Source organism: Siniperca chuatsi, linkage group LG13 (assembly GCF_020085105.1).
Source record: "Siniperca chuatsi isolate FFG_IHB_CAS linkage group LG13, ASM2008510v1, whole genome shotgun sequence".
Lineage (NCBI taxonomy): Eukaryota > Metazoa > Chordata > Actinopteri > Centrarchiformes > Sinipercidae > Siniperca > Siniperca chuatsi.
The window spans coordinates 24,369,884-24,397,883 of record NC_058054.1 but is presented as its reverse complement, the minus strand read 5'-3'; the positions used below and the strand labels follow the sequence as shown (position 1 = coordinate 24,397,883).

Genomic DNA, 28,000 nt, shown 5'->3' with positions numbered 1-28,000 from the left:
TTTATTTTCTGGCGGGAATGGGTTTCCATAGAGGCAACTGTAGAGAGGGAGGAGAGGACACGATCAACAGGAAACAAAAAATGGAACGACTGTTTTCCGAGTGGCGGCGGAATGTTTTAGCAGACGGACCACGGACAACTAGCTAGTTAGCGGCCGTTGGAAACAAAACCGGACTGAGGTTCCCATGTTTCCCAGTTAACGTTAAACCTTGGCCGTATTTAGTTACCTACATAGCTAGTTTTGACTGTTGATTAATTTGATCCAGACGTTGAGAAGATGGGAGTACCAAAATTTTACCGATGGATTTCAGAGCGCTATCCTTGTCTCAGTGAAGTTGTCAAGGAACATCAGGTAGGAAACCAGTGATGACTAGCGTTAGCTTCACAATCCACTGTTGCTTATTGCCGCAGCGTTAGCTTAGCTAGCTGTTGGCTATCAGCGAGCTAAGTAAAGCGGGCAGCTGAACTTTTATTCCACGTAGCATACCAATGTTTTCCACCAGGCGACAGGACAGCTCTCTTGTCGCCAAACACTTTTGGCTCCATTATTTAACGCTAGTTATACACAATATAGACGTAGCGTTAACGTTATTTACCAAATTCCAAGGCTAACTAGCTTGCTAGTTTGGTATTCTACCTGTACGTATTTAACGTTAAACAGGGCAAAGTGAATACAACGTAGTAAATGTGTTTCCACCGGGTAGTTTAGCTAGGTCTTTGTTGGGCAAGAACATTCTGAACAACAATAAACCCCTCACAGTCAGCTAACAACTTCACGTCAACAAGAGCTGTATAGAGGCTGTAGCTAGTTATTGTTGCCAGCTAGCTTACAGCCACCGTACTTTACAATGTTTGAGAAGTTGTTTAAAATGCAATGGTTATGTGGTAAGCCTGTTGCTGATACCATGGAGAACATTTTTAGTTAACCTTTCATTACATAGTTATTTAAGCTACTTCAGCGGCACTGGAATTGACTTTAATGACCTAGTTCCCGGTGTAGTAAGGAAGATCTTATTTCAGTACTTGAGCAGCAGTTTCATCAGCTGGACGTTGTACACTGTCATTGCGTAACAGCTTTGATCTGTGTCTTAAGACAACAAAAAGGACATTTTATGCTAGCAGATAATCGATAACATTGGATATGGAAAATGTGTTGTATTGATACTTAAAGTCAGTCCCCTTTTTAAAAACACACAAAATAACCCCCCATACTAAACCTAGAACCTCAACTTAGATGTAAATGTTATCGGAGAGAGTTTTGAGGTTCTTTATCTGTATCATGCTGGAGGATTCCATTAGAATGCATTTGGTGTCTGACAAAGGTGAATTGACCCTTTCACTTGTACCAAAACTTGCTCCCAAAATATGTCATGTGAAGGATACCCCCTTGCAGAAACACTAAGTATATTAAAACAAAACAGGAATGTTTTTGTTGTTGCGAGATGTATTCCAGACAGTCAGGAAATATCAACAGATTTTACTAATTGGTCACTTTACAGGAATATTGCAGAATATATTTACAATTTATTATAAATAGTCATTGCATGTGGTTTTTTGTTTCTTTCTCTCTTCAGATTCCAGAATTTGACAATCTCTATCTGGACATGAATGGGATTATCCATCAGTGTTCCCACCCGAACGACGAAGATGTCCACTTTCGCATATCTGAAGAAAAGATTTTTGCTGACATCTTCCATTACCTGGAGGTGCTCTTCAGGATCATCAAGCCTCGCAAGGTCTTCTTCATGGCGGTAGATGGCGTGGCACCAAGGGCAAAGATGAACCAGCAGAGAGGACGAAGATTCAGGTAGAGATGGATATAGGATGAAAGGAAACAAGGGGAAATTCTTTCCTTGCTTTGTGTATAGGGTGATACCCAGAATGGGTCAACTCGGGTCATTTGACCTGGCTCCATGACCTTGTTCCAGACCTGAATTTAATCTTGGTGTGTCTGTCTGGCTTTGTTATGAAAGGGTGAACACAAGTTCCTGAAATAATTATAGGATTACCAAAATGTTATTGTTATTCTTAAATTAATATGACAGGAGTTTTTCACCATAGTAGATATTAGTGAAAACTTCTAGCACTCTCACCCATAAATGTTTTCTCCTCTCAATCTCAAAGACAAACAATTGAACATGATTGTTAAATTGTTGCAGTAGCTTTTCTTGAGGTAACCAAATAAAGAAATGGAATTGTATGAACTGTCTGCATTATGATGTTGAATCTCAAGTGTAAATAATGCTGCATTCTCTTTTAGTTATCTGATCAAGATGACAATTCAGTTTGTTAATATATTCATATGATGCCTGGTATAATTCTGTGGTTTAGCAGTGATGTTTGTGGTATCACAGCTGTAAACCTGGGACCTGCATGAGCTGCCTAATAGGGCAGAATTAGCAGAATGAACAGACTAGAAATAAAATACAATATTTGGTTTGGTGAAGATTGAAGAAACCAGACTACAGGCAAGGTAACAGCCTGAGACTGTAAGTTTGACCTGCTCTCTGATATATCTGTGTGTGTGTGTCTAGGTCTGCCAAAGAAGCAGAGGACAAGATAAAAAAAGCTCTGGATAAAGGAGAGGTCCTTCCCACAGAGGCTCGCTTCGACTCCAACTGTATCACTCCTGGTAGGAATGCCCTCAAGCTTTAAATCAGTTTTTTCTAACCTTCTATTAATGGGGACTTTTCCAAATCTTGAAAAGTGGTCATGTTGAATTTCTAAATAAATTTGGAATCACTAGTGTTTGAGAATTGTTTCTTGACCATCTTGACACTTTAGCAAGCCCTTACCAGGTTGCCGCAAACATGTTAACTTGCTGGTGCCATGCGGAACAGTTTTTACCCATGTAGCATGTTACAGTAACTCATGAGTCAATCCTAACAAGTGGCAGAGTTCTGCTTAACTTAAGCTTTGTAATTTTGTGTTTATAAGGGTGCTTTCACACCTAACCTGTTTAGTGTGGTTCATATGAACTCTGGTGCATTTCCCTGTTTGGTTCAGTTCGTTTTGGCTGGTGTGAAAGCTGTCAATAAAACCGGTGCTGACTAAACAACTAGACCGAGACCCACCTTTTCAGGCTGCCACGGTCTACTTCCATGTGGAATTTGGTGAGCATCATACATGGTGTGAAAGCAAAGCAGACCAACCTCAGGATTTCATGATAGTAGATACGAGATTTTAGCATGAATTCAAAGGCTAAACTATTACAGAATTTATCTGCTGATCATGAATTGTCAAGGAAGAGATCCCATAACTGACCGGCATAAGCAGCACATATAGTTATGCAAGACCATTTCTTAACTATGGCAAAATACTGTATACAAGTCTCCATGTTAGTGCGGGGATTTTCAGTGAAGTAGTGAGGTAGGTATATAGATTTTAAATTTGGGAAAAAAAGACAACTGGTATTGGATTCGTATTCTGTATCTGCACGTATCCTGACTTGCGTGACGGAATCGGAATCAGGAGAGGAAGAAGTTTCATCGGTGCATCCCAAACTGAGAACCTGTTGTTTAGTCTGTACCAGAGTTTCACATCAGCCTTACTCAACCGAACCAGACAGGCAAACACATCAGAGTTTGAATGAACCGATCAAAACAATGTGAAAGCACCCTAACACAGTTTCAGTGTCATTTTGGTAATGTTTCTTGTAGAATGTCTTTATTATTGACGGTGCTGTTGCATGGTCATCTGCTTATTCTGTGCTAGAGTGAAAGGAAGTTCACAAAACTGTTCTTAATTTAGGAGATACTACAGTGGAATTTAGGCAGCGTGGGTTTAAGTTTCTCTGTTGAACTTTGATACAACAGCATTTTCCAGGTTTACTGCAACTGTTATTGTCAGTAAAATTATATTGTTTTTAGCATAAAATGATATTGTTTTTAGCATGGACATATTTTATACAATGCTAACATATCAGATGTGTCTGTTCTGAGAAAGTTAGCAGAAACTCCCTTAAGCACACATCCTTCTTCCAGGCACTGACTTCATGGCAAGACTCCAGGAGCAGCTCAAGTATTTTGTCCACAACAAGCTCTCCACCGACAAGCTATGGCAGAATGTCAAAGTCTACCTTTCTGGTCATGAGGTGTGTTAACAGCTGTTTTTAAAGAAAATGGCCACTGCTTTTTACGTGACAGCCCTTTGGCACCAATGTCCATGCCAATGTTCAGTTACTGTGATTCTGTTACAGCCAAAGTCAATGTTGCTTGTACTGTGTGTGTATGTGTGTTTCTCTTCCTTACAGACTCCAGGGGAGGGAGAACATAAGATCATGGAGTTTATTCGCTCTGAGAATGCCAAGCCGGGTCACGACCCCAACACCCGACACTGCCTGTATGGCCTGGATGCTGACCTGGTAGGGTTTGTGTGCATGTGGACTTAGATGAGGATGTACATTATTGCTCAAACCCTCTTTGGATGCTCACACTGTCTTGCTCTCTGTGTTGTAGATAATGTTGGGTTTAACCAGCCATGAGCCAAACTTCTCCCTGCTCAGAGAGGAGGTCCGCTTTGGAGGAAAGAAATCCCAGAAAAGGTTCTCTTCCTTCTGATTTTTTTAATAGTGGTTGTCTTTTATTCTATGTTTTTCCAGTGTTATTTACATGTCTGTTCTGTTCGTTTTCTTTTGTGAACTCTCCTCTTTTGTTTTCTTCCAGGATAACAGCTCCAGAGGAGACAACTTTTCACTTGCTTCACTTGTCTCTGATGAGAGAGTACATTGACTATGAGTTCTCTGATCTCAGGGTGAGAGACACAATATGGAATAAACAGCACAATTAGTATAATCGTTCAAAATCCCAGATGAATTATGGAAACAAAAAAGCAAATTCCATGGGTAGTTTTGATGAAAGTTTTTGTGTCTTAATGTATTCCACTGTATGTAATCTGTATTCTGATTATGCTTATGGGTGTTTTTCAGAATCAGATTGGTTGTGATTATGACTTGGAGCGAATAATAGACGACTGGATTCTAATGGGCTTCCTTGTGGGAAATGATTTCATCCCTCACCTCCCTCATCTTCACATCAGTCATGATGCTTTGCCATTGCTGTACAAGACCTATATCAGTGTTCTGCCCAGCCTGGGGGGTGAGACACACACAAATAAACAGTATTACATCATATTTACTTTAATGACAATGTCAAAATGTTGCATATAAATATCAAGCATTTGCATGATGCTGAGTTTCTCATGTTCTTGATAATGTACTTCATGTGAGTTCAAGTGAGTTTGCACTGGTCCAGATGGTCAAATTGTTTGTACATGTCAGCCATTGTTATATAGAAATATGAGCTGCTTATTTCATATACAGTACGTAAAACACAAAAGTAAATCCTGTTTTCTGCCTCAGGTTATTTGAATGAGAACGGCCATCTAAACCTGAGAAACTTTGAGAAGTACATGGAGAAGCTTGCTGAGGTGAGACAACACTCAGATATTTTATGTTAAGCGATTCAGTCAAATCACAGTACCTTCCTGTGCTACTGTTACTATTGAATGTTAATTGATTTTAAGAGCAAATGATGTATACTGATTCACCAATGATATTTACTGTGCAAGTAAGTCATTTTACAGATCGACATAGAATGTTTAAATTTTACTTGTATCTGTCATTAGCCTTATAGAATAATTCATATTCATTTGTTTTGGTTTGGCTCTAAATTATGCTGAAGAATATATTTAAGGGAAGTCACCTATTTAAAAAAGAAAAAAGAAAGACATAAGATTAACATTTAAAAAATGTAAATTACTGTTAATACTATTATATTAACTTTGAGTGTTTAAAGTATGGTAGGTGTTGGTGCATATGTGACTGAAAAAAAATCATTGCATTTGGTTTGAGTAGTTCAATCTGCAGAGAAGTTAGTATGAAATGAAATGAAATTAAGTGGGTTTCTTAATTAATTATTACACGATGGCATATAGTCGAGAAACCACCATAAATAATTGTTTAAATCTGTGGCACTGTTCTCTCTTCCCCCCCCCTTTTTCTTCTTCCCTCCAGTTTGACCGGGAACATTTTAGTGAGGTGTTTGTGGACCTGAAATGGTTTGAGAGTAAAGTTGGTAACAAGTATCTGAATGAGGCGGCTGGATTGGCCGCAGAAAAGGAGGCTGCCAGCAAAGACACCAACAAGAATGAGGTCTGCTGTTTTTATTATTTATATATATTTTTTATTAATTTTTATATATATATATATATATATATATACACAGTACAGACCAAAAGTTTGGACACACCTTCTCATTCAAAGAGTTTTCTTTATTTTCATGACTATGAAAATTGTAGATTCACACTGAAGGCATCAAAACTATGAATTAACACATGTGGAATTATATACATAACAAAAAAGTGTGAACTGAACTGAAAATATGTCATATTCTAGGTTCTTCAAAGTAGCCACCTTTTGCTTTGATTACTGCTTTGCACACTCTTGGCATTCTCTTGATGAGCTTCAAGAGGTAGTCACCTGAAATGGTCTTCCAACAGTCTTGAAGGAGTTCCCAGAGATGCTTAGCACTTGTTGGCCCTTTTGCCTTCACTCTGCGGACCAGCTCACCCCAAACCATCTCGATTGGGTTCAAGTCCGTTGACTGTGGAGGCCAGGTCATCTGGCGCAGCACCCCATCACTCTCCTTCTTGGTCAAATAGCCCTTACACAGCCTGGAGGTGTGTTTGGGGTCATTGTCCTGTTGAAAAATAAATGATGGTCCAACTAAACGCATACCGGATGGACTAGCATGCCGCTGCAAGATGCTGTGGTAGCCATGCTGGTTCAGTATGCCTTCAATTTTGAATAAATCCCCAACAGTGTACCCAGCAAAGCACCCCCACACCATCACACCTCCTCCTCCTCCATGCTTCACGGTGGGAACCAGGCATGTAGAGTCCATCCGTTCACCTTTTCTGCGCCGCACAAAGACACGGTGGTTGGAACCAAAGATCTCAAATTTTGTCCATTCCTTGTGTTCTTTAGCCCAAACAAGTCTCTTCTGCTTGTTGCCTGTCCTTAGCAGTGGTTTCCTAGCAGATATTCTACCATGAAGGCCTGATTCACACAATCTCCTCTTAACAGTTGTTCTAGAGATGTGTCTGCTGCTAGAACTCTGTGTGGCATTGACCTGGTCTCTAATCTGAGCTGCTGTTAACCTGCGATTTCTGAGGCTGGTGACTCGGATGAACTTATCCTCCGCAGCAGAGGTGACTCTTGGTCTTCCTTTCCTGGGGCGGTCTGCATGTGAGCCAGTTTCTTTGTAGCGCTTGATGGTTTTTGTGACTACACTTTCAAAGTTTTCCCAATTTTTCGGACTGACTGACCTTCATTTCTTAAAGTAATGATGGCCACTCGTTTTTCTTTACTTAGCTGCTTTTTTCTTGCCATAATACAAATTCTAACAGTCTATTCAGTAGGACTATCAGCTGTGTATCCACCTGACTTCTGCACAACACAACTGATGGTCCCAACCCCATTTATAAGGCAAGAAATCACACTTATTAAACCTGACAGGGCACACCTGTAAAGTGAAAACCATTTCATGTGACTACCTCTTGAAGCTCATCAAGAGAATGCCAAGAGTGTGCAAAGCAGTAATCAAAGCAAAAGGTGGCTACTTTGAAGAACCTAGAATATGACATATTTTCAGTTCAGTTCACACTTTTTTGTTATGTATATAATTCCACATGTGTTAATTCATAGTTTTGATGCCTTCAGTGTGAATCTACTATATATATATATATATATATATATATATATATATATATATATATATATATATCACAAACAAACACAGAGAGATGCAGTAACTGAAATTAAATCCAACATTCTTTCATTGTTTTTATGTTACAATCCCTATAATTAATAATTCCCATAATTTGTCACGTGTGTAGGATTCTGCCCTCTGTCTGGCAGCTCTGACCTCATCAGAAGGAGTGATTGGAGAAGGAAAAGGAGCAGTAGGAGACGATGAGGAAGAGGAGGACGATATGTTTGAAACTGAGTTCAGACAATACAAGCGCACCTACTATATGACCAAGATTGGCGTAGATGTGGTGTCTGAGTGAGTGTATAGACACACACACATACAATGCATAGAGAAAAAAGGCTTGATACAGGAGGTGGGGCTCCCTAATATAAAAGTTGATTATATCTAGGACTTGCAGATTATGGACAAAAATAAAAATGCATAAGAATTTGCAAGAAAAGTCTGCAAATTCATCCCCCAAATCACAAAGACCACCTGCATGGGTGTCCAAAAGTAACAAACACCAAGTGTTAAAAGTTTGCAGATAAATCATTAAGGGTCACCCATCACACTGGACATTAAATTTTTGAGACAACATGTTTTAAATTTAGTTGTAGTGGTCTGTACTGTGGACTCCCACAGTGAGCCAATCCATTTTCAGCACAACAATAAAGAGAACATGAGAAGTTAAGGGACATGTATGGTCAAACACATATGTGAAAATTGTCTGTAAATTTTATGTACTGCTTTAAAGTAGTTGATGCTAAATACACCAATTTGTAATTTGCAAGTGAACCTAAAAGATGTTTTTGTTCTCTAATTTGCAGTGAGTTTCTAGCCAAGCAGGCCAAGTGTTATGTGGAAGGTATCCAGTGGATTCTCCACTACTATTACCACGGGGTTCAATCCTGGAGCTGGTGAGAACTTCTTTCTCATATGTCATTTACTCTCTACTCTTTGTTTCTTCTCATTCCAGTGGCCTGAGATAGTCAGATAATTTATTAAATTCTCTCGGAGTAGTGAGGGAGTCAAAAAAACAACTCAAACAAGTCCTGTAGAAATATGATGTTATGAAGCATTGAAGCACTTAGTTTTATAGAAAGTAGTGTAAAAAACATAGATTTTTAGTTGAGGACAATAATAAGAATACTGTTTCCCCTTTACTCATTTTCCTTCTATTTGCTGTCTTCAGTTTGTTCTATTTTTAAATCAGTCTTTGAATAATATATGTGCGGTACATCTCTCTAGGTACTACCCCTACCACTACGCTCCTTTCCTGTCTGACATCAGGAATATATCAGGGTTAAAGTTGACCTTTGACCTAGGGAAACCCTTCCTGCCCTTCCAGCAGCTGTTGGCAGTCCTGCCTGCTGCCAGCATGGAACTGCTGCCTGAGTCTTATAGGGTAACACACTCCTGTCCAATCACACACTCTCACACACATATAATATGTATGTACAACAGTGTTTTAGTACCCGAGATTGGTCTTGGTCTCAGGACCGGTCTTGAGACCACTTTTCAAAGGTCTCACTCTCGTCTCGGAATCGACTGCATTTTTACTCGGTCTTGTCTCGGTCTCAGACAAAGAGGACTCAGGATTTTATTTCAAGACTGGTCAAGACCACAACTGCGGGGATATCACTAAATTGCCTATGTATTGTCTGATTTATTTGTTAACATCATTACTGTGATTGGATGTAAAACTTCCTGCCTGCTTCAAATGCAACCAATAACTTGACTCATTTCTAATTTTAAATTTTTGTTACCCCCCTCCCCCCAAAAGCAGCATACAAAAGAAAACACACAACAGTATGTAAATTCTGCAATGCAACTCTTACTGAAACAGCTGGGATCACATCAAACTTTTATCAGCACTTAGAAAAGAAGCATAAAGAAAGGTGAGCTAAGTGTGAAGTCACGCTAGCTAAAGCAGTGTTCACTTTGTGAGAACCCCTCAAAGTCTTAGTTTTGGTCTCGTTACACTCTGGTCTTGGTTTAGATGGTCTTTACTACAACACTCATGTACAGTATATGCACATACTTAATCTTTGGATTTCACTTGGTACAGGTATCACAAATATGTCTACACATGGAACAAAATATAAAAAGTAGCATTAGGGTTTATGCAAGCGCTAAGCATGAATTAGTAATGATTATAATATATTGTTTTTGATGTTTCAGCACCTGATGACCAGTGAAAATTCACCCATTATTGAGTACTACCCTCTTGACTTTAAAACGGACCTCAATGGCAAGCAGCAGGAATGGGAAGCTGTGGTTCTCATTCCCTTCATAGATGAGGTACACACACACACACACACACACACACACACACACACACACACACACACACACACACACACACACGAAAAATAATGGCACAACTATGTTGAAGGGACAGTTCACCCCAAAATCAAAAATGCATATTTTTCCTCTTACCTGTAGTGCTATTTATCCATCTAGATTGTTTTGGTGTGAGTTGCCGAGTTTTGGAGATATCGGCTGTAGAGATGTCTGCCTTTCTTGAATATAATGGAACTATATGGCACCCATCTTGTGGTGCTCAAAGCACCAAAAAAAATAAATTTGAAAAACTCAACAGCAATGTCTCTGCAGAAATCATGACCCGTGTATTTTTGATTTTGGGGTGAACTGTCCCTTTTTAAAAAGGCATACTCATGAACAGTATTACTATATGTGTGTGTTTTGTATTTATTCAACAGAGGTGCTTACTAGCAGCAATGGAGCCCTGTAATCAAAAACTGACTAAAGAAGAGAAGGCCAGGAATTGTCACACCGAGTGTGCAGTCTATTCATATGACCACGAAATAGACTGCACATACAACTCCACCCTGCCTCACCTGTTCCCTGACATCATCCACTGCCATGTCAGGTAGGTGCACACACATACTCCCCTACAGCCTGGATATTGATTTAACATGAAGCTGATTTGTCTTTCTCAAATGATCTTTAATATCACCATTTCAGTCTGCTAAACACAGTAGGATACACAAGATTACAAGGAGTAATATTCAAGTGCATTTATCCAAATTATTATCAAATAGAACAGCTATATGGACATGTCTTCACGCTCACCTGGATTGAAAATGTAATTAATAAGTAGTGATGGAAGTACATTTGTCAAATATATTCATATAGCATAAAGACGTTACATTTTCTGATGGATTTAGTGCCTAAGAAAGCTGCATTTTACATAAAGGAACCAAGCTGACAATTTATAAAGAGTATAAGCTAGTGGGGAATTGTTTTGGATTTTTGCTGCATTTAATTAGTAATGGTTTTACTATCACATGGCAGGGTCAGGAAATAGCTTTATTTGTCCGTGCTTTCTCACACAAACACAACCAATTTAGCCATTATACTTACTTCACATGCAGCCTGATGTTCACAGGTTGATTGTACTGTGTTTGTGTGTAACAGGAAAGCACACATCCCTATGGATGCCTGGCAAGTACCGTTGGACCATGTCAGCAGACCCGTTGACCGCTCAGCTCTGTACTTCTGTGGCTTCCCAACACTGCAACACATCAGACACAAGGTGTGTGCGTGTGTGTGTGTGTGTGTGTGCGCGCGTGCGCGTGTGTGCGCGCATGTGTGCAGTATACTCATATTGGATGGCTAGGTTACATTTAAAGGATCTAAGCCCCAACACAGGGTTTGATGCTTTTAGCCTAAACTGTTATATACTGAAGCCCTCACTCGCTCAAGACTACATGGAAGTAGAATAATTAAAAACAAGTATAGAAACTTTAATGAAAGCTGCAGCTTTTTATGGTCCCTCTTTCTTTGTCTCTCTCACCCCTCTGTCTTTGTCTGCCTCTCTCTCTTGTTCATGGGCTCACTCGCTTTTAGTTTTTTAAGAAGAAGAGTGGGGTGGTCGTGTTCCAGCAGAGCAGCAGAGGGGAGAACATGATTCTGGACATCCTCCCCGGCCAGGGAGGAGAGGCGGTGAGCTTTTATTTGTTTTTACTGATCTCACTTTATAAAAACAGCTAAAAATATTTATTGCAGACTTAATTAATTACTGATCTCACTTTATAAAATTATCTAAAAATATTTATTGCAGACTTAATTAAGTTGCTTAAATCATTTCTTAATTAGAATTTTTAGAATATCTTCAGTCAAATGAACAGAATACAAGGCGTTCATTCTTTTTTTAATGGTTAATAATAGCATACATTTATTTATGCTATTACATCATTATTGGCAAAAGCTAGGTACTAATTGGTGTGTCCATCTGACACTGCAATGATGCAATCTGTAGATGGAGCTCAAGAAAAGTCACAGCATCTTCTTAAAAAGGATTAGTTTTACTAGTTCTTATATCAACCTACTTATGTGTGTAATGTGCAGCTGTATTATATAGGAAAACATAGAGTTAGGATTTGGGCTCCTCACCGACACAGGGACTCAGATTGTGAGCAGAAAAATTTATTGAAACACCCCTATATAATGTGTAGTGCTTGTCACTACTTATTGAATTTTGATAAAGAATTTTATGCTGCTTTGAATTTTCATAGAATTAAAAATATCAGACTAAGCATTGGTTTGATTTTGTCTACTTATCCTACTCTCTGTTACACACACTCTGTTACACACACTATTTTATTTTTATATATATATATATATACACACACTCCTGCTTTCATGCCCTGTCTGCCTCTTTAGGTATGTGATGATGTTGCTGCACAAGTACTGGGGAAGTCGGTATTCGTCAACTGGCCGCATCTAGAGGAAGCTCGCATCATTGCAGTGTCAGATGGAGACGTCAAGTAAGAATTAGTACTGGGCCTTTGCCAGTAATGATATATTGAATGTGTCTGATGGAAGTTTGTTTTTGATTTTCACATGAGACAAAATGTTAGTCTTGCTGCATCGTTCTGTAGTCTTGCAGGTTTTGCATGCTCTGTAGAGGTTCTACCCATGAATTGATTATCAATGTATTAAGTTATTATCATATCTTATATTAGTATCCCTGTGATTTTTATGGACAGCATTTCATCAGTCAATAAAAACTGAAATGAAAAGATTATGTTTGTGGACAAAGACACCACCATGATAACTCTGTGGATGCTGTGTAGAATTTGGTGCCCCCGAGTGGTAGTGCCTCAAAGGCTCTCTTTTTCAAAGTGGTTTTAAAATATCACATGGTGAAACCTCGACCACAATCAGTAAATGTAGCATGCATGTCTGTTTGGCTTTGGCAAGCACAGTGTTTGTCTTTGTATCAGTGCAAAGCATGAATCCATGTTGAATGAATTACAAGTGAAATCTTTCATCCTGTTTTGCAGGTTTTGTCTAGAGGAACCACCTGGTGTCCAAAGAGTGTATGACAGGCCCTCCTCTCCTCCTCCCACCAAAATCACCTGCCTGTCTGACAAGGAGCAGAAGGATTGGGTGAAAGATGTCCAGGGAATCACTGAACAGTAAGGCACAAAGAACAACAAAAGAAGAGACTTTTGTTTTATGAATGAAAATAGAAAATACAGCTGTTTTATAACATATTTTCATAGTAATATTGTTTAGAAAACATATTGGTGCCTTTCTCTTGTTTTAGTGGCTAAGAGACCAAAAGCCATTTAAAGTTTCTTGGTATTAATCCCAACAACATCATTTGTATGTTGCATTCAAAATCGTAAGACGTGTTCTTTCCTAAAATTATGATATGAAGCGTGACCTCTCCTGCCTTATTGCTCGTGTTTGTCATTCCTTTTCTTAAAGTGATTTTTCTGTCTTGCAGTTTCTTGAAGAGGAAAGGCATCGTGGTGAATGAGACAGCGGTGGTTTTGTACGGCCAGTTGCTGACAGGAAGGAAATACGTCCCGAAAGCCAACGGGGTGGTGGAACTAGAGAAACAGTGGGCCAAGCAGGTCCTCCCTTTCGCCTTCCAGACCGTGGTTAAGGTACATGCATACACATACAAGAAAGGAATACACAGATAAAAGTTATGGAGACCAGTTAAGCTCCATGAATGGAGTATGTTTAAAACAAAAAAACACTTGGATTACAGTTAAGGAAAGATTGTCATTGTTACAGTCCTGAGGTTTATTCACTAACATTAATACATACATACTCGTACTCCATCTGCACACATACACACATAATTGCAATACTACTCAGCCCTAGATTTTGTGCTAAGTTGTGGTGTTTTCCAGCAGGGTCATGAGGCTGCAGAAAAAACTGCCAGAGCTGAGGAGTGCAGACAGTCTAAACTTACAAATAAACCTTGCAAAAGCCAGCATCTGTTAATTATGTCAGCAGTGTTTTGTGAAATTTGGGACACATACTCCAGGCCCAAGCAGAATCTATTTTTTGTTTATTATAGGGACATAGGATAATTATATTAAGATTTTATTTGAAACTTATTGGTTTAAAAAAACAAACAAACAAACAAAAAAAAGGTATTGTAACATCACTGATACAGATGCACATTCACATTGACCTCATCTTGTTAACTGATAATCCCGAAGTCTCTATTGCACTCTTTCACTTACACTATGTCACTTAACTCACTAACTCGCTCCCCCATATTCCGCGTTTCCCTTCATCTTCTCAGGACATCAAGGCCTTTTACTCGTCTCTGACCAGCTTTAAGAGCTTAGATGAGCTCTTTCCTCCAGCAGCCTCTGTCTTCATGGTGGGGAACCCTTACTATGGTGCCATGGGTGAGGTATGTGATCGGTTTTCTGCTTCAGTCCAGGGGATCACATCATTGTAGAAATAATGGACAGCCAAAATGGGTAGCCAAAACCAACAGCTCAGGAGTGTTTCTTTCAAAATGTATTTAAATTTTAAATATGTTTTTAGTTTGTAATTGTTTCCAGCAGTGTGGCGTCAGTAGACATTTTGATGAAAATCACTTGTGTCATTTTGGTTTGTCCTCTTGCCACTTAATAAATCATTATATAATGAGACTGACCCCTTCTCTTACCATCCTGGTTGGACATCAGGAAGTGAGAGACGTTTGGGTCCACTTTCAAACTCATACTAAAACAGAGTACTAGTGAACTGGACTTTTAATTAATAGTATTCAAGAAATGAATGGCAATGATGAACAAAATTCTATATTGTTTAACATCTGAAAGCTGAAGTAAGTGGCATCTATAAGCAAGGAGCTCGGAAGTACTTTCTCTCCTATAATGATATGATCAAAGCGCAATGAGATAACTTCTGTTTTGAATTGGCGCTATATAAATATAATTGAATTGATCACAACATGATGTTTTTAAAAGCTCCTATCACAATGCTTTTTATTTAGCAAGATTTCACAAGTGTTCTTTGATTATTGTTGGCTGGTGGTTGCTGGCTTATTGAAATGTCTCCTCCTTAATCACCATCTCTTTTATTACTTGCTCAACAGGTGCAAGATTCTAGTGATGTCATTAAAGACGGTCGGGTACGAGTGGTCTTCAACGTGCCGCATGAACCACAGCTGGAGACCTTAATCCAGAATCAGCATGTAAGAGACACACACGCACACACACACGTGAAGGCGTTCAATTGAGCAATCGTGTTGCTACTGAGAGTACTTTCCATGCTCATGAATTTGTGCCTCACATATGTACTGTATGCATGTGTTTGTATTTTGTAGAAGTACTGTGTGAAGTACAGTCCCGGATACGTTCTGGCATCTCGCCTCGGCGTCACCAGCTACCTTGTCTCTCGCTTCTCAGGAAGCATCTTCATTGGCAGAGGCTCTAAGAAGAAGTGAGTGTTCAGTCACCTTTCAGACACTGGTTAAAGCTAAGATATGCAGTATTTATTTTAAAATATGTTAAGATGTTGAGACCATTCTACATTAGAGATTGCTACATTTACTTTTCCAGGCTGACACCTTGTGTGCTTAAGAGTTGTATTTAAAAAATAAATACTCTGGTTAATTTGCCTATTTTTGCATGATTATTCTACATTTTACAGTGTATTTAAAGGTTTTGTTTGTTCCACTGGTCAGAATCTTTCCTACTGTCTCTTTCTTTGCACCAATGTTTTCTTCTTAATTGTCTGCAGTCCCTGTGGGGAGCAAAGAGCTAACGTTGGCCTTAACCTGAAGTTCAACAAGAAGAATGAGGAAGTTCCTGGATACACAAAGAGAACTGAAAAGGAGTGGCTCTACTCTGCTGCTGTGGAGGAATTGCTAGCTGAATACCTGGACAGGTAAAAAAAAAAAAAAATGTGTGAGAACATGAGCACTGTCCCCTCTCTATTCATCTACCATCAGGCTTTTCATTTTAAGTTATATATAGTTATTTAAAAAAACATTTTTTATGCTTTTATAGATTTTCTGAGGTATTCAACACAGTATCCAGAAACAGTCATGATGATGTTTTCTATGAAGATGACATCTGGCCTGGATTGGACCAGAATGGGTAAAACACAGACACTGATATTTAATCACTTGCGATTTCGGCACTCACAGATTTGAAAGAATTCTATCTTCTGAAATAATTGAATTGATGGTGTATTTATTGATGATTCCTGATATTGATGGACACCCCACAGGGCAGAGAAGGTTGCAGAAATCACTTCGTGGTTGAAAAGTCAGCCAGTAAGCTCCGTCAGCAGGGCATCATGTGACCTACAGGTGCTGGACTCTGCCATCGTAGAGAGGATCGAGGAGGCAGTGGAGAAAACCAAGGTGACTCTGACACACACAAAACTTCAAACTGCAGCATTCTTCCTCCAGTTACCAATTATCAGAAGTTCTCTCTGTGTGTACTCACTGTCCCCCAGTTCACACACCTCTCTTTATTCTCTTGCTTTCTGTCTCACTCTCACCATCCTTCTCGTAGGTGAAAAAGAGCACCAAGAAAGTCCGTGTGACAGTCAAGCCTCATCTCCTCTTCAGGGTGAGTACATTTTGCCTGTATGTCATTACTTTAGGTAAAGGCATATATGCACATTAAGCTTCTTCTGCTGCGAATTTGTACTTTGTTTACTAGATGTCTTTGACTGACATCTTGCACACTTCATGATAATCTCATGACAAGTAAATCAGATTTTATTCACACTGCTTTTAGATCTTTTAAACCAGGTCTCATACAAAGGTCTAGGGACGTCTTATGTATGTAGAGTTTGAAAAGTGCACATCATGTTTTGAAAAAGCATGTAAAAATACTCTGCAGTCATGCACATCATACTTTTTGTTTTAAAAAGAATACTCATTTTTACAGTGATGGTGTAGCTAAGCTGAACAATGACTATTAGTTAAATTTAAATTAACAGCAGTCAAGTGAAGAAAATCATAATGGTATAAAACACTGAAAATTTGATTTGAATGGATTAGCGTTGCTTTTTGATGTAGTGTGGACACATTCAACTAATGTAAAGAAATGAAGAGATATAAAGTATTTAAAATGTCTATCACTATTCAAAAATCACATTGAAATGACAAATCTAAGTGTAGACATTGTTCACCACATCATATTTTGTCATGTCGCGCTAAAACCATTTGTCAATTAATTGGTTTCTGTCAGTCATCATAAAATTGATCTCCAACTGTTTTGATAATTGTAATTTTTCAAACACAAAAGCCAAATACTCTTTAGCTCCAGCTTCTCAGCTGTGAGCATTTGCTTCTTTTTTTGTCATATGTGATTGTAAATTGAATATCTTCTGGACTGTTGGTTAGACAAAACTTGGCTTTAGGAAATTGTAATGGCCATTTTGTGACATATTATTGACCTGACAATCGATTAATTGAAAAGATAATTGGCAGAATAATCGATAATGAAAATAACTGTTAGTTGAATATGTATGTGTGAATGCCTGTATTTGTGTGTAGCCCTTGGAGCAGCAGCAGGGAGTGGTTCCAGACCTGGATGCAGAGTATCGCCTGTTTGACAGAGTAGTCAACATCAGAGAAAGCTTCACCGTCCCACTGGGACTCAGAGGAACAATCATCGGCATTAAAGGAGGTGAGGACACACTGTTTGATTTGTTTCATCCTTATTTCTTCATACAGTTAAAAAAAAAAAGCCTCAGCATTTTTAAGGGTAATATGCAGGTGCATGATATAAAGGAGAAACTATACATATAGCATATAATTCTCACAGTTTATTTTGTGTCTGTCTTTGTGCCTTCAGCGGAGCGTGAGGCAGAGGTTCTCTACGAAGTGCTTTTTGATGAAGAATTTGCTGGAGGTCTCAACATCAGGTGACACTGCAGTAACTCTTTTGTTGCGTCTCACTTAGAAACTCCTTTAGATGTCTTCTTCACGACAGAACGGTACATAAAGTAGAAAACAAAACTGTAGCATATAATATAGAAGTGTATGTGCAAACAAAACACTGTAAAAAAAATATATATGTCAGCTGTTGGCTAATTTGCTAATGCTACTAATAATTTTTCCAAGATTAGCAGCTGCTCAGAATTACATGCATTTCACTGGTTGAGTAAAACCCTCTCACTCCACACCAGAATGATTTCTAACCAGACATGTGACTGTATTGGCCTGTGTCCTCAGGTGTACGTCACCTCGGGGTTACCGCCTCCCTCCCTGCGCGCTCATTAATCTCTCCCATGGAGCCCGAGTGGATCACACCGCTCACAAACTCACCGCCATCGTCAAACCTCAGCCCGCCGCAGCCGCAAACTTCAACTCTCAGCGCCAGCTGGCTGGCCTGAACCACTCTCCACGTTCACCGTTCATACCCACGCAGGTAAGACGGGAGCCACGCGTTTTTGTTTTGTTGTTTTGAAATTTAAAATCAATGAGGAATTTTCATCATCAGATGGCTCACTGCGGCATTTTCTTCTGCCCTTTCACACAAATCTCTTTCTCCTTCTTTCTCCATTCCACCTTTCCACTCCTTATCTGTAGCATAACAACAAACACGGTGTGGTGAAGGCAGCCTCCCAGGGCAACAGGAACTCTCCCTCTAAAGGTCTTATCCAGAAACAACAGTCCAAGGTAAGTGCACGTCACCTGTCTTTAGACCCTTCTCACTTCTATAAGCCCTTACAAATATACATGGTACATTTTCCAATTTTCTTTTCGTCTCTGTTTCTGTACTTCTTCATCCAGAGTAAAGAGGAGTACAGTAATGTGTGGCAGTCTCTGCAGAATTCTGGCCCTCCTCACAAACCTCCGGCTCACTGGCACTCTAATGTAAGTGTGTGTGTGTGTGTGTGTGTGTGTGTGTGTTCAGGGGCTTTTTCAATTATTAATAATGAGAAAAGACTAAATGACACCATGGTGCTAGTCCTTTCCGGAACTTGTTATACATCTATTAAGAAAACCCAAATTTGAATTGGTGGGTCGATAAATTATTACACAGCAAATTGGGTTATCGCACACAATTTTAGTTAAGATTTCAAAACTGTTAAAAGAACCAAAACTGAATGGAATACAAGTAAGATGATTCATAAAAACAGATGCAATACCTCCACCACAACCAGTTAACCTAGGTGCATTCAGAAAATTCTAACAGGGTGGGCAGAGCTCCACTAGAGGGGAGCCCTCCCCAGGTTTAAGCCAGATCTCAGTAAGGAATAGGAAATCAAGGTTATGGGATGTAATTAGATCATTGAGAATAAAAGATTTATTTAACACGGACAGAGTTTAAAAGAGAAAAGACTGGAATATGGAGTATCAAATTTAGGCATAATCCTAACAGGAATACTATATGAGGTACAGTCAGGTGGGCTCACTACAGGTCAAGACAAAAGACATACTGCTACTTGGAGAAAATGTATTTCTGGTATGATTTTAAAATGTCTCTCTGGGATTTTATATGCATGGAACCAACCTACATGTCCTCTTGGCAGCCCAGCTTTTAGTGGCTGGCAGCTGTAGGAAGAGTAGCTGTGGGGAGCTTTGACATTAAGCAGAACAAAGGTAGCTTGAGTTAACAAGGCAATTGACACACAGTGTCAGTGCAATGTGGAATATTTTCCACTTACTGTTAGTTTTTGAAAGACACTCATAAAGATGTTATTATGTTTTAAAGCAAAAATGTAAAAAACCTTGTGTGTTTTCAACTCTAGGAAGGACATTTCCAACAGGGTGGGAACCAGCACTCCAACAAAGCTGTAAGTACACACATGCACAGACCATAACTGCATGTTCTCCCAACATCCAGACCGCATAAAAAAAACGCTCGAGAACAGGATTAGGCTGACAGTTTGACACATGACCCAAATTAAAAGCAGTTTATTAACTTGAGCTGCATGTGTGGAGGAATATATATGTGTGTCAATTGTATGGCAATATATAAAGAATGCTGTTGGACTAGATGTTAGCATTTCATTGAAGCTAGATGATGCTCACACTGAGGCAGCCTGACATATTTAGTATCTTTGGAAATGTTGGGATCTTGACCAGAAGTTATGTGTCAATTTGTAATAATGAACCCACTAGTGGGTTAGAAAAGTTAAGTGGATCAAGGTGCGTGCGTGCATGTACACATGTACTTGCTACATAGTGAGGACTGAAACACGTTTTTTGTTTTACCTACAGTGAGGACATTTTTGGGAAGTGAGGACATTTTGGCCTGTCCTCACAACTTCAAAGGGCTGTTTGAAGGTTAAGACATGGTTTTAAGGGTTAGGGTTAGGCATTTAGTTGTGATGGTTAAGGTTAGGGTAAGGGGCTAGGGAATGCGTTATGCCAATGACGGTCCTTCCAAAGATAGAAGTACAAGGGTGTGTGCGTGTGTGTGCGTGTGCGTGTGTGTGCGTGTGTGTGTGCGTGTGCGTGTGTGTGTGTACAGTGAGTTGTGTTGGTGGGTCTTTGGATGCAGACCTTTGCTTTAATGTATATGTCTGTGCTTTATGTTATATTTATAGACGTTTGTGAATGTGTGGCTAGCATAATGTTGGTTTGTGTGTGTACTTTGCAGGCCCCAGTTGGTGGCATCAGACTGTTGAAGAAAAATGAAGACGCCAACTCCTTTTTGCCCTCCCAGAACACAGCCAATAAGGTACACACACACAAATGCATTTAATCTCCTTTCCCCTAGCTTGTAAGGGACAGTACAAGGGTCATAGGTTTGCATCCAGTTGCTTGTTTTAAACCACAATGGTCAGAATCTTGTTTGAACGTTTTTAAATGTGTCCACAGTGTAAACTAATGTCTCCCGGCTTCCACTCTTCTGTCTCTTCACGTATTTCTCTCACTTAGACTACAACAGAGTTTGAGGACCTGATAGCTAGTCTCAAGATCTCCAAGGGTAGCCAGCAGACCCCACCCCCTCCTGCTCCTCCACAAGCACCCACCAGCCAGTCAGATGGCCCGTTATCTCCGCAGTCCTTCGCCATGGTGAGTATCGGAGGCAGAAATTGGTTAAGATGGCAGTGGTCTTCTTGTAATGCATGAGTAGGGTACATGACGAAGATATTTGAGAGGAGTTAGAACCTTTGGAAAGTTGTAACAGAACTACCTGTCATAAAAAAGCAAAAAACAAAACTAGAGTGATTTAGAGAAAAATATGTAATTGTGATGTGATTTTGCTGACCCATACTGCTATTTAATTTATAGCCTTTTATATGTGCTTTATGTTAAACAAGATTTAACATTATATCACTGGTCACTAGGTCAGGTCAGAATAATTGAACTGGGTTTGTGTGTTGTCTGTTGTAGAAGGGAACCCTGGTGCTGAAGGAGATGCTAAAGATTGACACTGCTGGAACAGCAAGTCCCTCTTCCCAGGAGACAGCTAACAGCGCCGCCTCTGGTGGCCAGCAGCAGAACAGGAGACGATCATCCAAGAAACTAGGTATGTAACTGATTACTACACCACAGGTAAATTCACTGCAACCAGATTTACAAACCAAGGAAGAGGAGCACCTGTCTGTATACATCGTCAGCTGTTTTTTCCCCCTCCATTTCATCCTGTTTTCTCTCCCTCCAGCAGCAAATATGAATGCCCTCCAAGGTGACACAGCTGTATTAGCTTCTCCTGCATTGGCCGCCTCTGCCAACCTCTCCAACACTATGCTGACCAGTAAGGTGTCAGAACTGGCGTGTGTCTGTGTGGGGTTAGGAATGGCACCACCTGAGTTCAGCTACATAGGCAACAGACAGGTAACACAGTGGAATGCATGTTTGTCTTTTGCGACACACATCTAAAATGTATTTTCACATTTTTTTGGTCTCATGTTCTACTGCATATTACACACATTCCACAAATACCTATAAATAACTATACTATAGAAATTATTATGTTCTGCACTTGGTAGAAAATTTTTTTATTACCTGTGTGGTTTAGATATATGCCACATACTTCAACCATTAGCGCGTCTCCGTTTGTGTGTGGTTGCACTAACGTTGTCCTTTGTGTCCACAGGGTGTAGTAGTGTGTCAGGTGAAGCTGTCCAATGGTTTGATGGTTCACGGTCCACAGTGCCAATCAGAAAATGATGCCAAGGAGAAAGCTGCCTTCTTTGCCCTCCAAAGACTGGTACAACACACACACACACACACACACACACACACAAAGTAGTGTATGTGTGGGAGAGAGTGTGAGAATGTGTGCTCGTAATGGTTAGTGGGGTGTGGAAGCCATCTTGTTTTGATTTTTTTTTTTTTTTTTTTAAATCAGAAATGCAGTATTTGTTCCTCATCCGAATCATTTGGTATCAAAAAAATAACAAAATTAATAGTTTCTAGAAGAGAGGCAAAGTTTAGGAAGAGGACAATTTGAGAATGTCCAAAAGGCACTCAAAAAATCAATGATTTCATTTTTATGTGTTTAGAAATTATGTTTTCTAGCTTATTGTGGCCTTATGTCCCACAGGGCTACAAAGAGGATTAATTGTTGTCCTGTACCTCAGAAGAAATGGGGCTTTCTTGATAGTGGCTCATAACCCGAGCTATCCCCTAGGATAGTTTTATATGGGCCTAATATAAATTGATCACAAATACACTATCATTGTATCAAAGTATCCACTAAAAACAGTTTTTCCACCAGTCCCTGACTTAGTGGCCATCCAGCGCAAAAACAGCGCTGCATTAAAACAATGCAATGGGCTTCTTTAGTGGGGGCGTGTTGCTTCAGCATCCAGGAAGTCCAGTTTCTGTAACAGATCCATGAGTTTGAAGGTTATCCGAAGCCAAAATACTGTACAGCGGTTTATAATATTCAGAACACAGAAATGTTCATGTTTTTATGATTAACTTTGAATAATCTCTGCTGTAAGGCCATTTGCCTTTCAAAAAACCGAGAAAGAAATATAATTCAATCTAGAAATGATAGGACTTGAAAAGGCGCAAAGTTTTCACTGAATGCCAGTTTACATTGCAGAATGTAACTGTTCCAGATAGAAAGAAGTTAAACAAACCCTATGTGATCATTCTGGATCACATTTAGCTCCTGCTAAAACATGGTTTCCATAAGGGAATGTAGGTATTATTGTTAAGATCTACAATTAAAGCTTCTCTGTCTGTGTCCTCTTGCTTATCTGTAGAACTCAGTGGGATCAGGCTTCCCCCTCCCACCTCCTCTATACCCAGGAGTGGGTCAGATACGACCCCCACCCATCAGAGCCATGACCCCTGTCTTCAACCAACAAGGTCAGTCCCCCCCAGCCCATCTCCCCCGACAATTTAGTTCAATAGTTTGTTGCTGTCATTGCATGTCATTTGAGACCTTTCTTGAGATAAAGACACATATAAATGAATGGCTTTGAACCTGTTTATAAGCAGTTATCTCATAAATATGCTCTTTTTCTCCAGGTGGTTTGCTGTTGCCTCCCCGGGGTTATGCCCCTGCCACTCTGTGGGGAATGACACTGCCTCCTCACCACCACCAAAACCAACCGTTCTTCGGAGCAGCAGGAACCTTCCCTGGTGCTGCCCACCCCCAGCCGGCCGCAACACTCTCCATTGGCTCACACAACCAGTTTATTCCATTACAGGTAAACTTGCAAAATGTGAATGTGAAATAATGTGCTTTATTTCTATTTTATTGCTTTGATGGTGTTTGTTTTTTTCTTCTTTCTGTTATTTTATTTAATTTCTTCATGCCGATACTGTAATGCCACAGTCATGGTAACCCAGTTCTCTGCTTGTCCTCTGACCTGGACAGGTGACTAAAAAGCGAGTCTCAGCCAACAAGAAGAATCAGGAGTTTTACAGCGCCGCCCACACTGTGGCCAGAAACCAATCACAGAAAGCCCAGAACCAACCTTCTGGCCAATCACAGGCTCAGAGCCGTAAAGTCGACCAGCCACATCAACACACTACCAACAGCAACCCCTCCTCCTCCTCCAGTCCTGGTCTAGTAGATGCCGTTTCCATGACGACAGCAGCCCCGCACACGCCCCCTCGACAAAACCAGCCAGCCACAGGCCACACCCCTGGCTCCGCCTCCAAGAGGAAGCACAGAAAGCTGGCTGTCAACTTCGAGGCAGCTAAAGTCTCTGAGTGATGAGCTGGTGTGTGTGTATGTGTGTGTGAGGAGAGAGAGGTGTGTTTGGTGTTTTTAAGCTGCTGTTTTAAACCTGACTAAGCATCTCTGATCAAAACCTTGTCAATGTGAAAGTTTCTTTTCACTCAACATTTCAGCGTAGAAGCAGCTTCAACAGAGCAAACTTTTTTTGTCTTGTAGTGCACTTGAGCAAACTTGATTATTCCCACTTTTATTCAAAACACAGCTCCATATGAATTATATGACAGAATTCTATTGTCCCTCCACCTCTTTACTTGAGATCAGAGTTCAGTCAATGTAACAAAGTCTACCAAACTTGGCTGTTGTAGTTGTACATTCCCCCCTGAGATGTTGCCTTCTTAAGCTTGTTTGTGGTCAGTGTGAGCCTACAGGTTGCTATAGAGTGTGCTTACTGATGTGGATAGGAATTCAGTGTACTGCCTAGAGTAGGGTACATTCTGGGATGCGGCCATAGCCTTTTTTTCCTTCTTCTTCTTTGGGTCTTTCCTAAAAGAGGTTGATTTCGTGGGCCGAAGTCTTTTTTCTTTGAATCAGAATCTTATTGCTCTATTTTCAGCATACTTAAAGGAAAACTATGGTTAGTTTTATTTTTATAGCTCTGGCTATTAATTCTATCAGCTATGTTAACTGAGTGCTGAGATCACAGAAAGTGACAACATTGGTCCTGCAAGGCAACAAATCCGAGCAGTTTGACGATCAAATGGGTTGTAAACCATGTTAGTCAAGTGTATCTGAAAGAGAGAACAAATGTGAACAGTAAAATTACTACCCAAACTCTCAGTTTTAAACATCCATCCACAAACTACTTGCTGTAGTTGGCACAATCTTGGTTTTGGTGTGCTGTGAGGGATTATTAGCGACATTTCAGAAGTGCTCACCTTCAGTTTTACTTCCAAATAAAGTGGTAGCCAAGCTGGTAGAACTGACTTTGTTTACAACCTGATTATCGGACTACTTTTGTTTGTTGCCTCTTTTGACCTATTTTTTTGTGTTGTTGCTGTGTTTCAACATCTCATCAGATACGTGAGTACAATGTTATCATTAATGATAGAACTGCTGGTCAGAGCTACAAAGATCAAACCCGTAAACTGTAGCTTTAAACTACATGAGCAGTGAACTAAGTACATTAAGTTTCCCCAGGGAAATATATTCGGAAACAATCTTCTGACAAAATTTTCTTGACAAAAAAATAATGATATCCTATGGTTCACTTATTCATTAAGCTTGGTCTGGATAAGTCTAAGCCTAGTGTGCATCGTCTTCATTACATTTTTAGAGAGAATCCAAGTGGAAGAAAAATAACTAAATACAATCGCTACATACTAGTGCCAGCGCTTGTAACTGAGCATTAATACAGTCTATATAATTAGAAATTAATGTGGTCAATGTTATTTTCTTACAGCCCCTCGTGTCGGTCTTAGCACCGTCCATCTATACCTCCTTTAAAACGTTGCTTTGTGTATGTACAGCTGAGAGGCAGAAGAGTTTTCGCTGACTTTAGGTGCTGCTGTTGCCGTAGCTTTGGATGGCACAGGAGGCTCCATGGCAGCGTAGACTGAGAACGCATACGTGAGGGCAGATGTGCTGAGAGTTATCATGCTCCTGGTCACACAGTGCAGATACTCCTTGACGTTTTGGAAAACCTCTTCAATTCAATTTGGATCTTGGTTCTCAGGGACATGCAGCCGTGGTAGAAGCCCCCTTCACACTGTAGCCTCCGATTTGCACTGCAGTGGCAACTACTTCCTGCTTTTCCTAGTAAACGTAAAATTAGTTTGGATGCATATGATGCTGTGTTGGACTTCATGTATTAATTATGCATAAAAATGGGCCTTCTATTATGCCTATTTGTATCAAAATACATCAGCTTCGTCAGGTTTAGATCAGTGGTGTTAATCAGGCCAACACTGATTATCTGTTTTAATGTTTCCTTGTGTGTTGTGATCTTTATTTCCCATCAAGTTTTACAGCATTTTATTTCCTTCAGACTTCTAATGCCTTGCTGCATTTTTATACTTTTTTTATGGTTTGTTAACGACACGGCCAAAGTAAAAAGTTGAATGCACACATTGCAGAATTATGACAAGAGAGATTATTGGAATAATGCCCCCAACACACACACATACACACATAAACACACCGCACTTGATGATATTGCCAGTGCAGAGCTGTTCTACACCAGCACATAACCCAGAGTGTTAAAATTGCCAGATTTGTCCATTTTATTTTTGTAAACTGGATCTTGTGAAGAAGTCCTTTTTAATTTGATCGTTGCAGTCTACAAACTAATGTCATATTTGTCGAGTTCTGTTGGACCTACAGGAACCGTACACTGCCAGATTCCAAAAGCAACTTGCTACAAATTGCTTTTTTTAATTGAACAGCACCAGGAGACGGTGGCTGATTTTTACACAAGTGCAAAAAAACAAATACCTTTTTTATTTCTACTTTTTTTTTTTTAAACTATGATTAGACTTTTTTTTTGTGAATATGGGAGCTCACACACTTTATAAAACTATGTACTTTTGACATCTTAAATTGAAATAAAAACCACCAATTAGGATTTTATTAATTGTGTGAAGATGACTAATGTCACATACAGTATAGTTTCTATTTGTCCAAAGTTTTCATGTCTATCTGAAACTGTGTTATTAACAGCTGATAATTGATGAGCTTCCTTTACAACTTAATCCATCCTTATCGTCCATTATCTTGATGAAGTGCATAGTCCCATAGGGGTTGAAAATAGGCGATTTAGTATCTGTGTAAATGCAGCCTACCAGCATTGTGACATTGTACTGATATATTTAAAACACTTATATTTACATTATGTGCCCACTGAATTGAGCGTCTCTTAGATGCTTTTGTTAATGTTCTTCCAGGTGTCTATTAGTGGTTTTCTGAGGCTGTTTTTAAGTTCTTGGCTTTATTGTACACCTCTATACACACTGGACTTATTCACACAAGAACACGTACAGATAAAATCTCTCAATTTTAAAGATCCTTGTTTCTTTTTCAAGCTATGGATTTTATGGATACCCTTTTTATATAGACAGTCTTGGGGTCTTTTCTAAGCAATCTGAATAATTATTATTTCATTAATGTTTGTGGTGGAGCTCCATTGATGGAAGCAGCTGTAGCAACTAGTAAAGTGTATTTACTTTGTCCTTGTTTTGAGGGCCACATGCATACAGAATGTTTTTGTTGTTTTAAGGCTTATATCCTTATGCCGACCCTGGGACTCAAGTCTATAAGGCTCTGGTGCAATAAGGGGAGGGTTTTCAAACATTTTGGAAATTGAAGCACACTTGTGTATCTGTTGTTTCTTTTGCATATGAAACAAAGTAGAGAATTATCGATATGAAGAGATAATGACTTGCTGTTTTGATTCAGGAATGTGCTGTACATATCCATTTAATTAAAGTGCATCTTTTGTTAAACGTGACTGCTTCTTTTGGGCATCTGAAACTGTACTCGGTGCCAGGGCTTTTTTCATTTTAATTTGATTTCTTTCTTTGTTTGTTTTGTTTTTTTATTTAATACTTTTGAGACATTTTCCCTTTATTTGACACTAGGCAGGAGAACAACCATAGACAGATTACAGCAAAGGCAAACTGGGTGTATGCAAAGGGTTCTGGACTCGAGGGGCCTTTGGATATTTGAAGTGGGTAGAAATATGTGTAAAAAGCCTCTGTGGCCTACTGGACATGTGACAGTCTGCTGGCCTTGGGGTAAAAAAGTGTTCAGACATAAAGCAAAGCAAATGAGATCCATACTCAGAAAAATCCCAAATTATTATCATAGGTTCAGTCTCATCACAGAATTACATTTCCTCCCATCT

General features: G+C 39.6%; 1 protein-coding gene across 2 annotated transcripts; it reads left to right on the top strand.

Moving 5' to 3' along the window:
• The first annotated feature begins 39 nt into the window (after positions 1–39).
• On the top strand, positions 40–27,599 carry xrn1 (5'-3' exoribonuclease 1). 2 transcript variants are annotated; one of them, XM_044219829.1, is made up of 41 exons: positions 40–351; positions 1,574–1,806; positions 2,534–2,631; positions 3,983–4,092; positions 4,252–4,362; positions 4,457–4,542; positions 4,664–4,751; positions 4,927–5,095; positions 5,359–5,426; positions 6,013–6,150; positions 7,896–8,065; positions 8,578–8,667; positions 8,999–9,155; positions 9,932–10,051; positions 10,474–10,643; positions 11,192–11,309; positions 11,624–11,719; positions 12,440–12,543; positions 13,063–13,197; positions 13,512–13,674; positions 14,328–14,441; positions 15,132–15,230; positions 15,363–15,478; positions 15,779–15,925; positions 16,048–16,137; positions 16,271–16,406; positions 16,561–16,617; positions 17,553–17,685; positions 17,854–17,923; positions 18,234–18,429; positions 18,591–18,680; positions 18,795–18,878; positions 19,757–19,801; positions 20,611–20,691; positions 20,892–21,029; positions 21,351–21,486; positions 21,625–21,794; positions 22,057–22,170; positions 23,177–23,282; positions 23,445–23,626; positions 23,797–27,599. In XM_044219829.1, exons 1-41 carry the CDS (start codon positions 277–279, stop codon positions 24,136–24,138), a joined length of 5,145 nt encoding a protein of 1,714 aa, XP_044075764.1. In that variant the 5' UTR covers positions 40–276; the 3' UTR covers positions 24,139–27,599. The 2 variants fall into 2 exon arrangements, with proteins under 2 accessions (XP_044075764.1, XP_044075763.1); XM_044219828.1 differs by having other exon boundaries at positions 21,622–21,794.
• Positions 27,600–28,000: the final 401 nt, after the last annotated feature.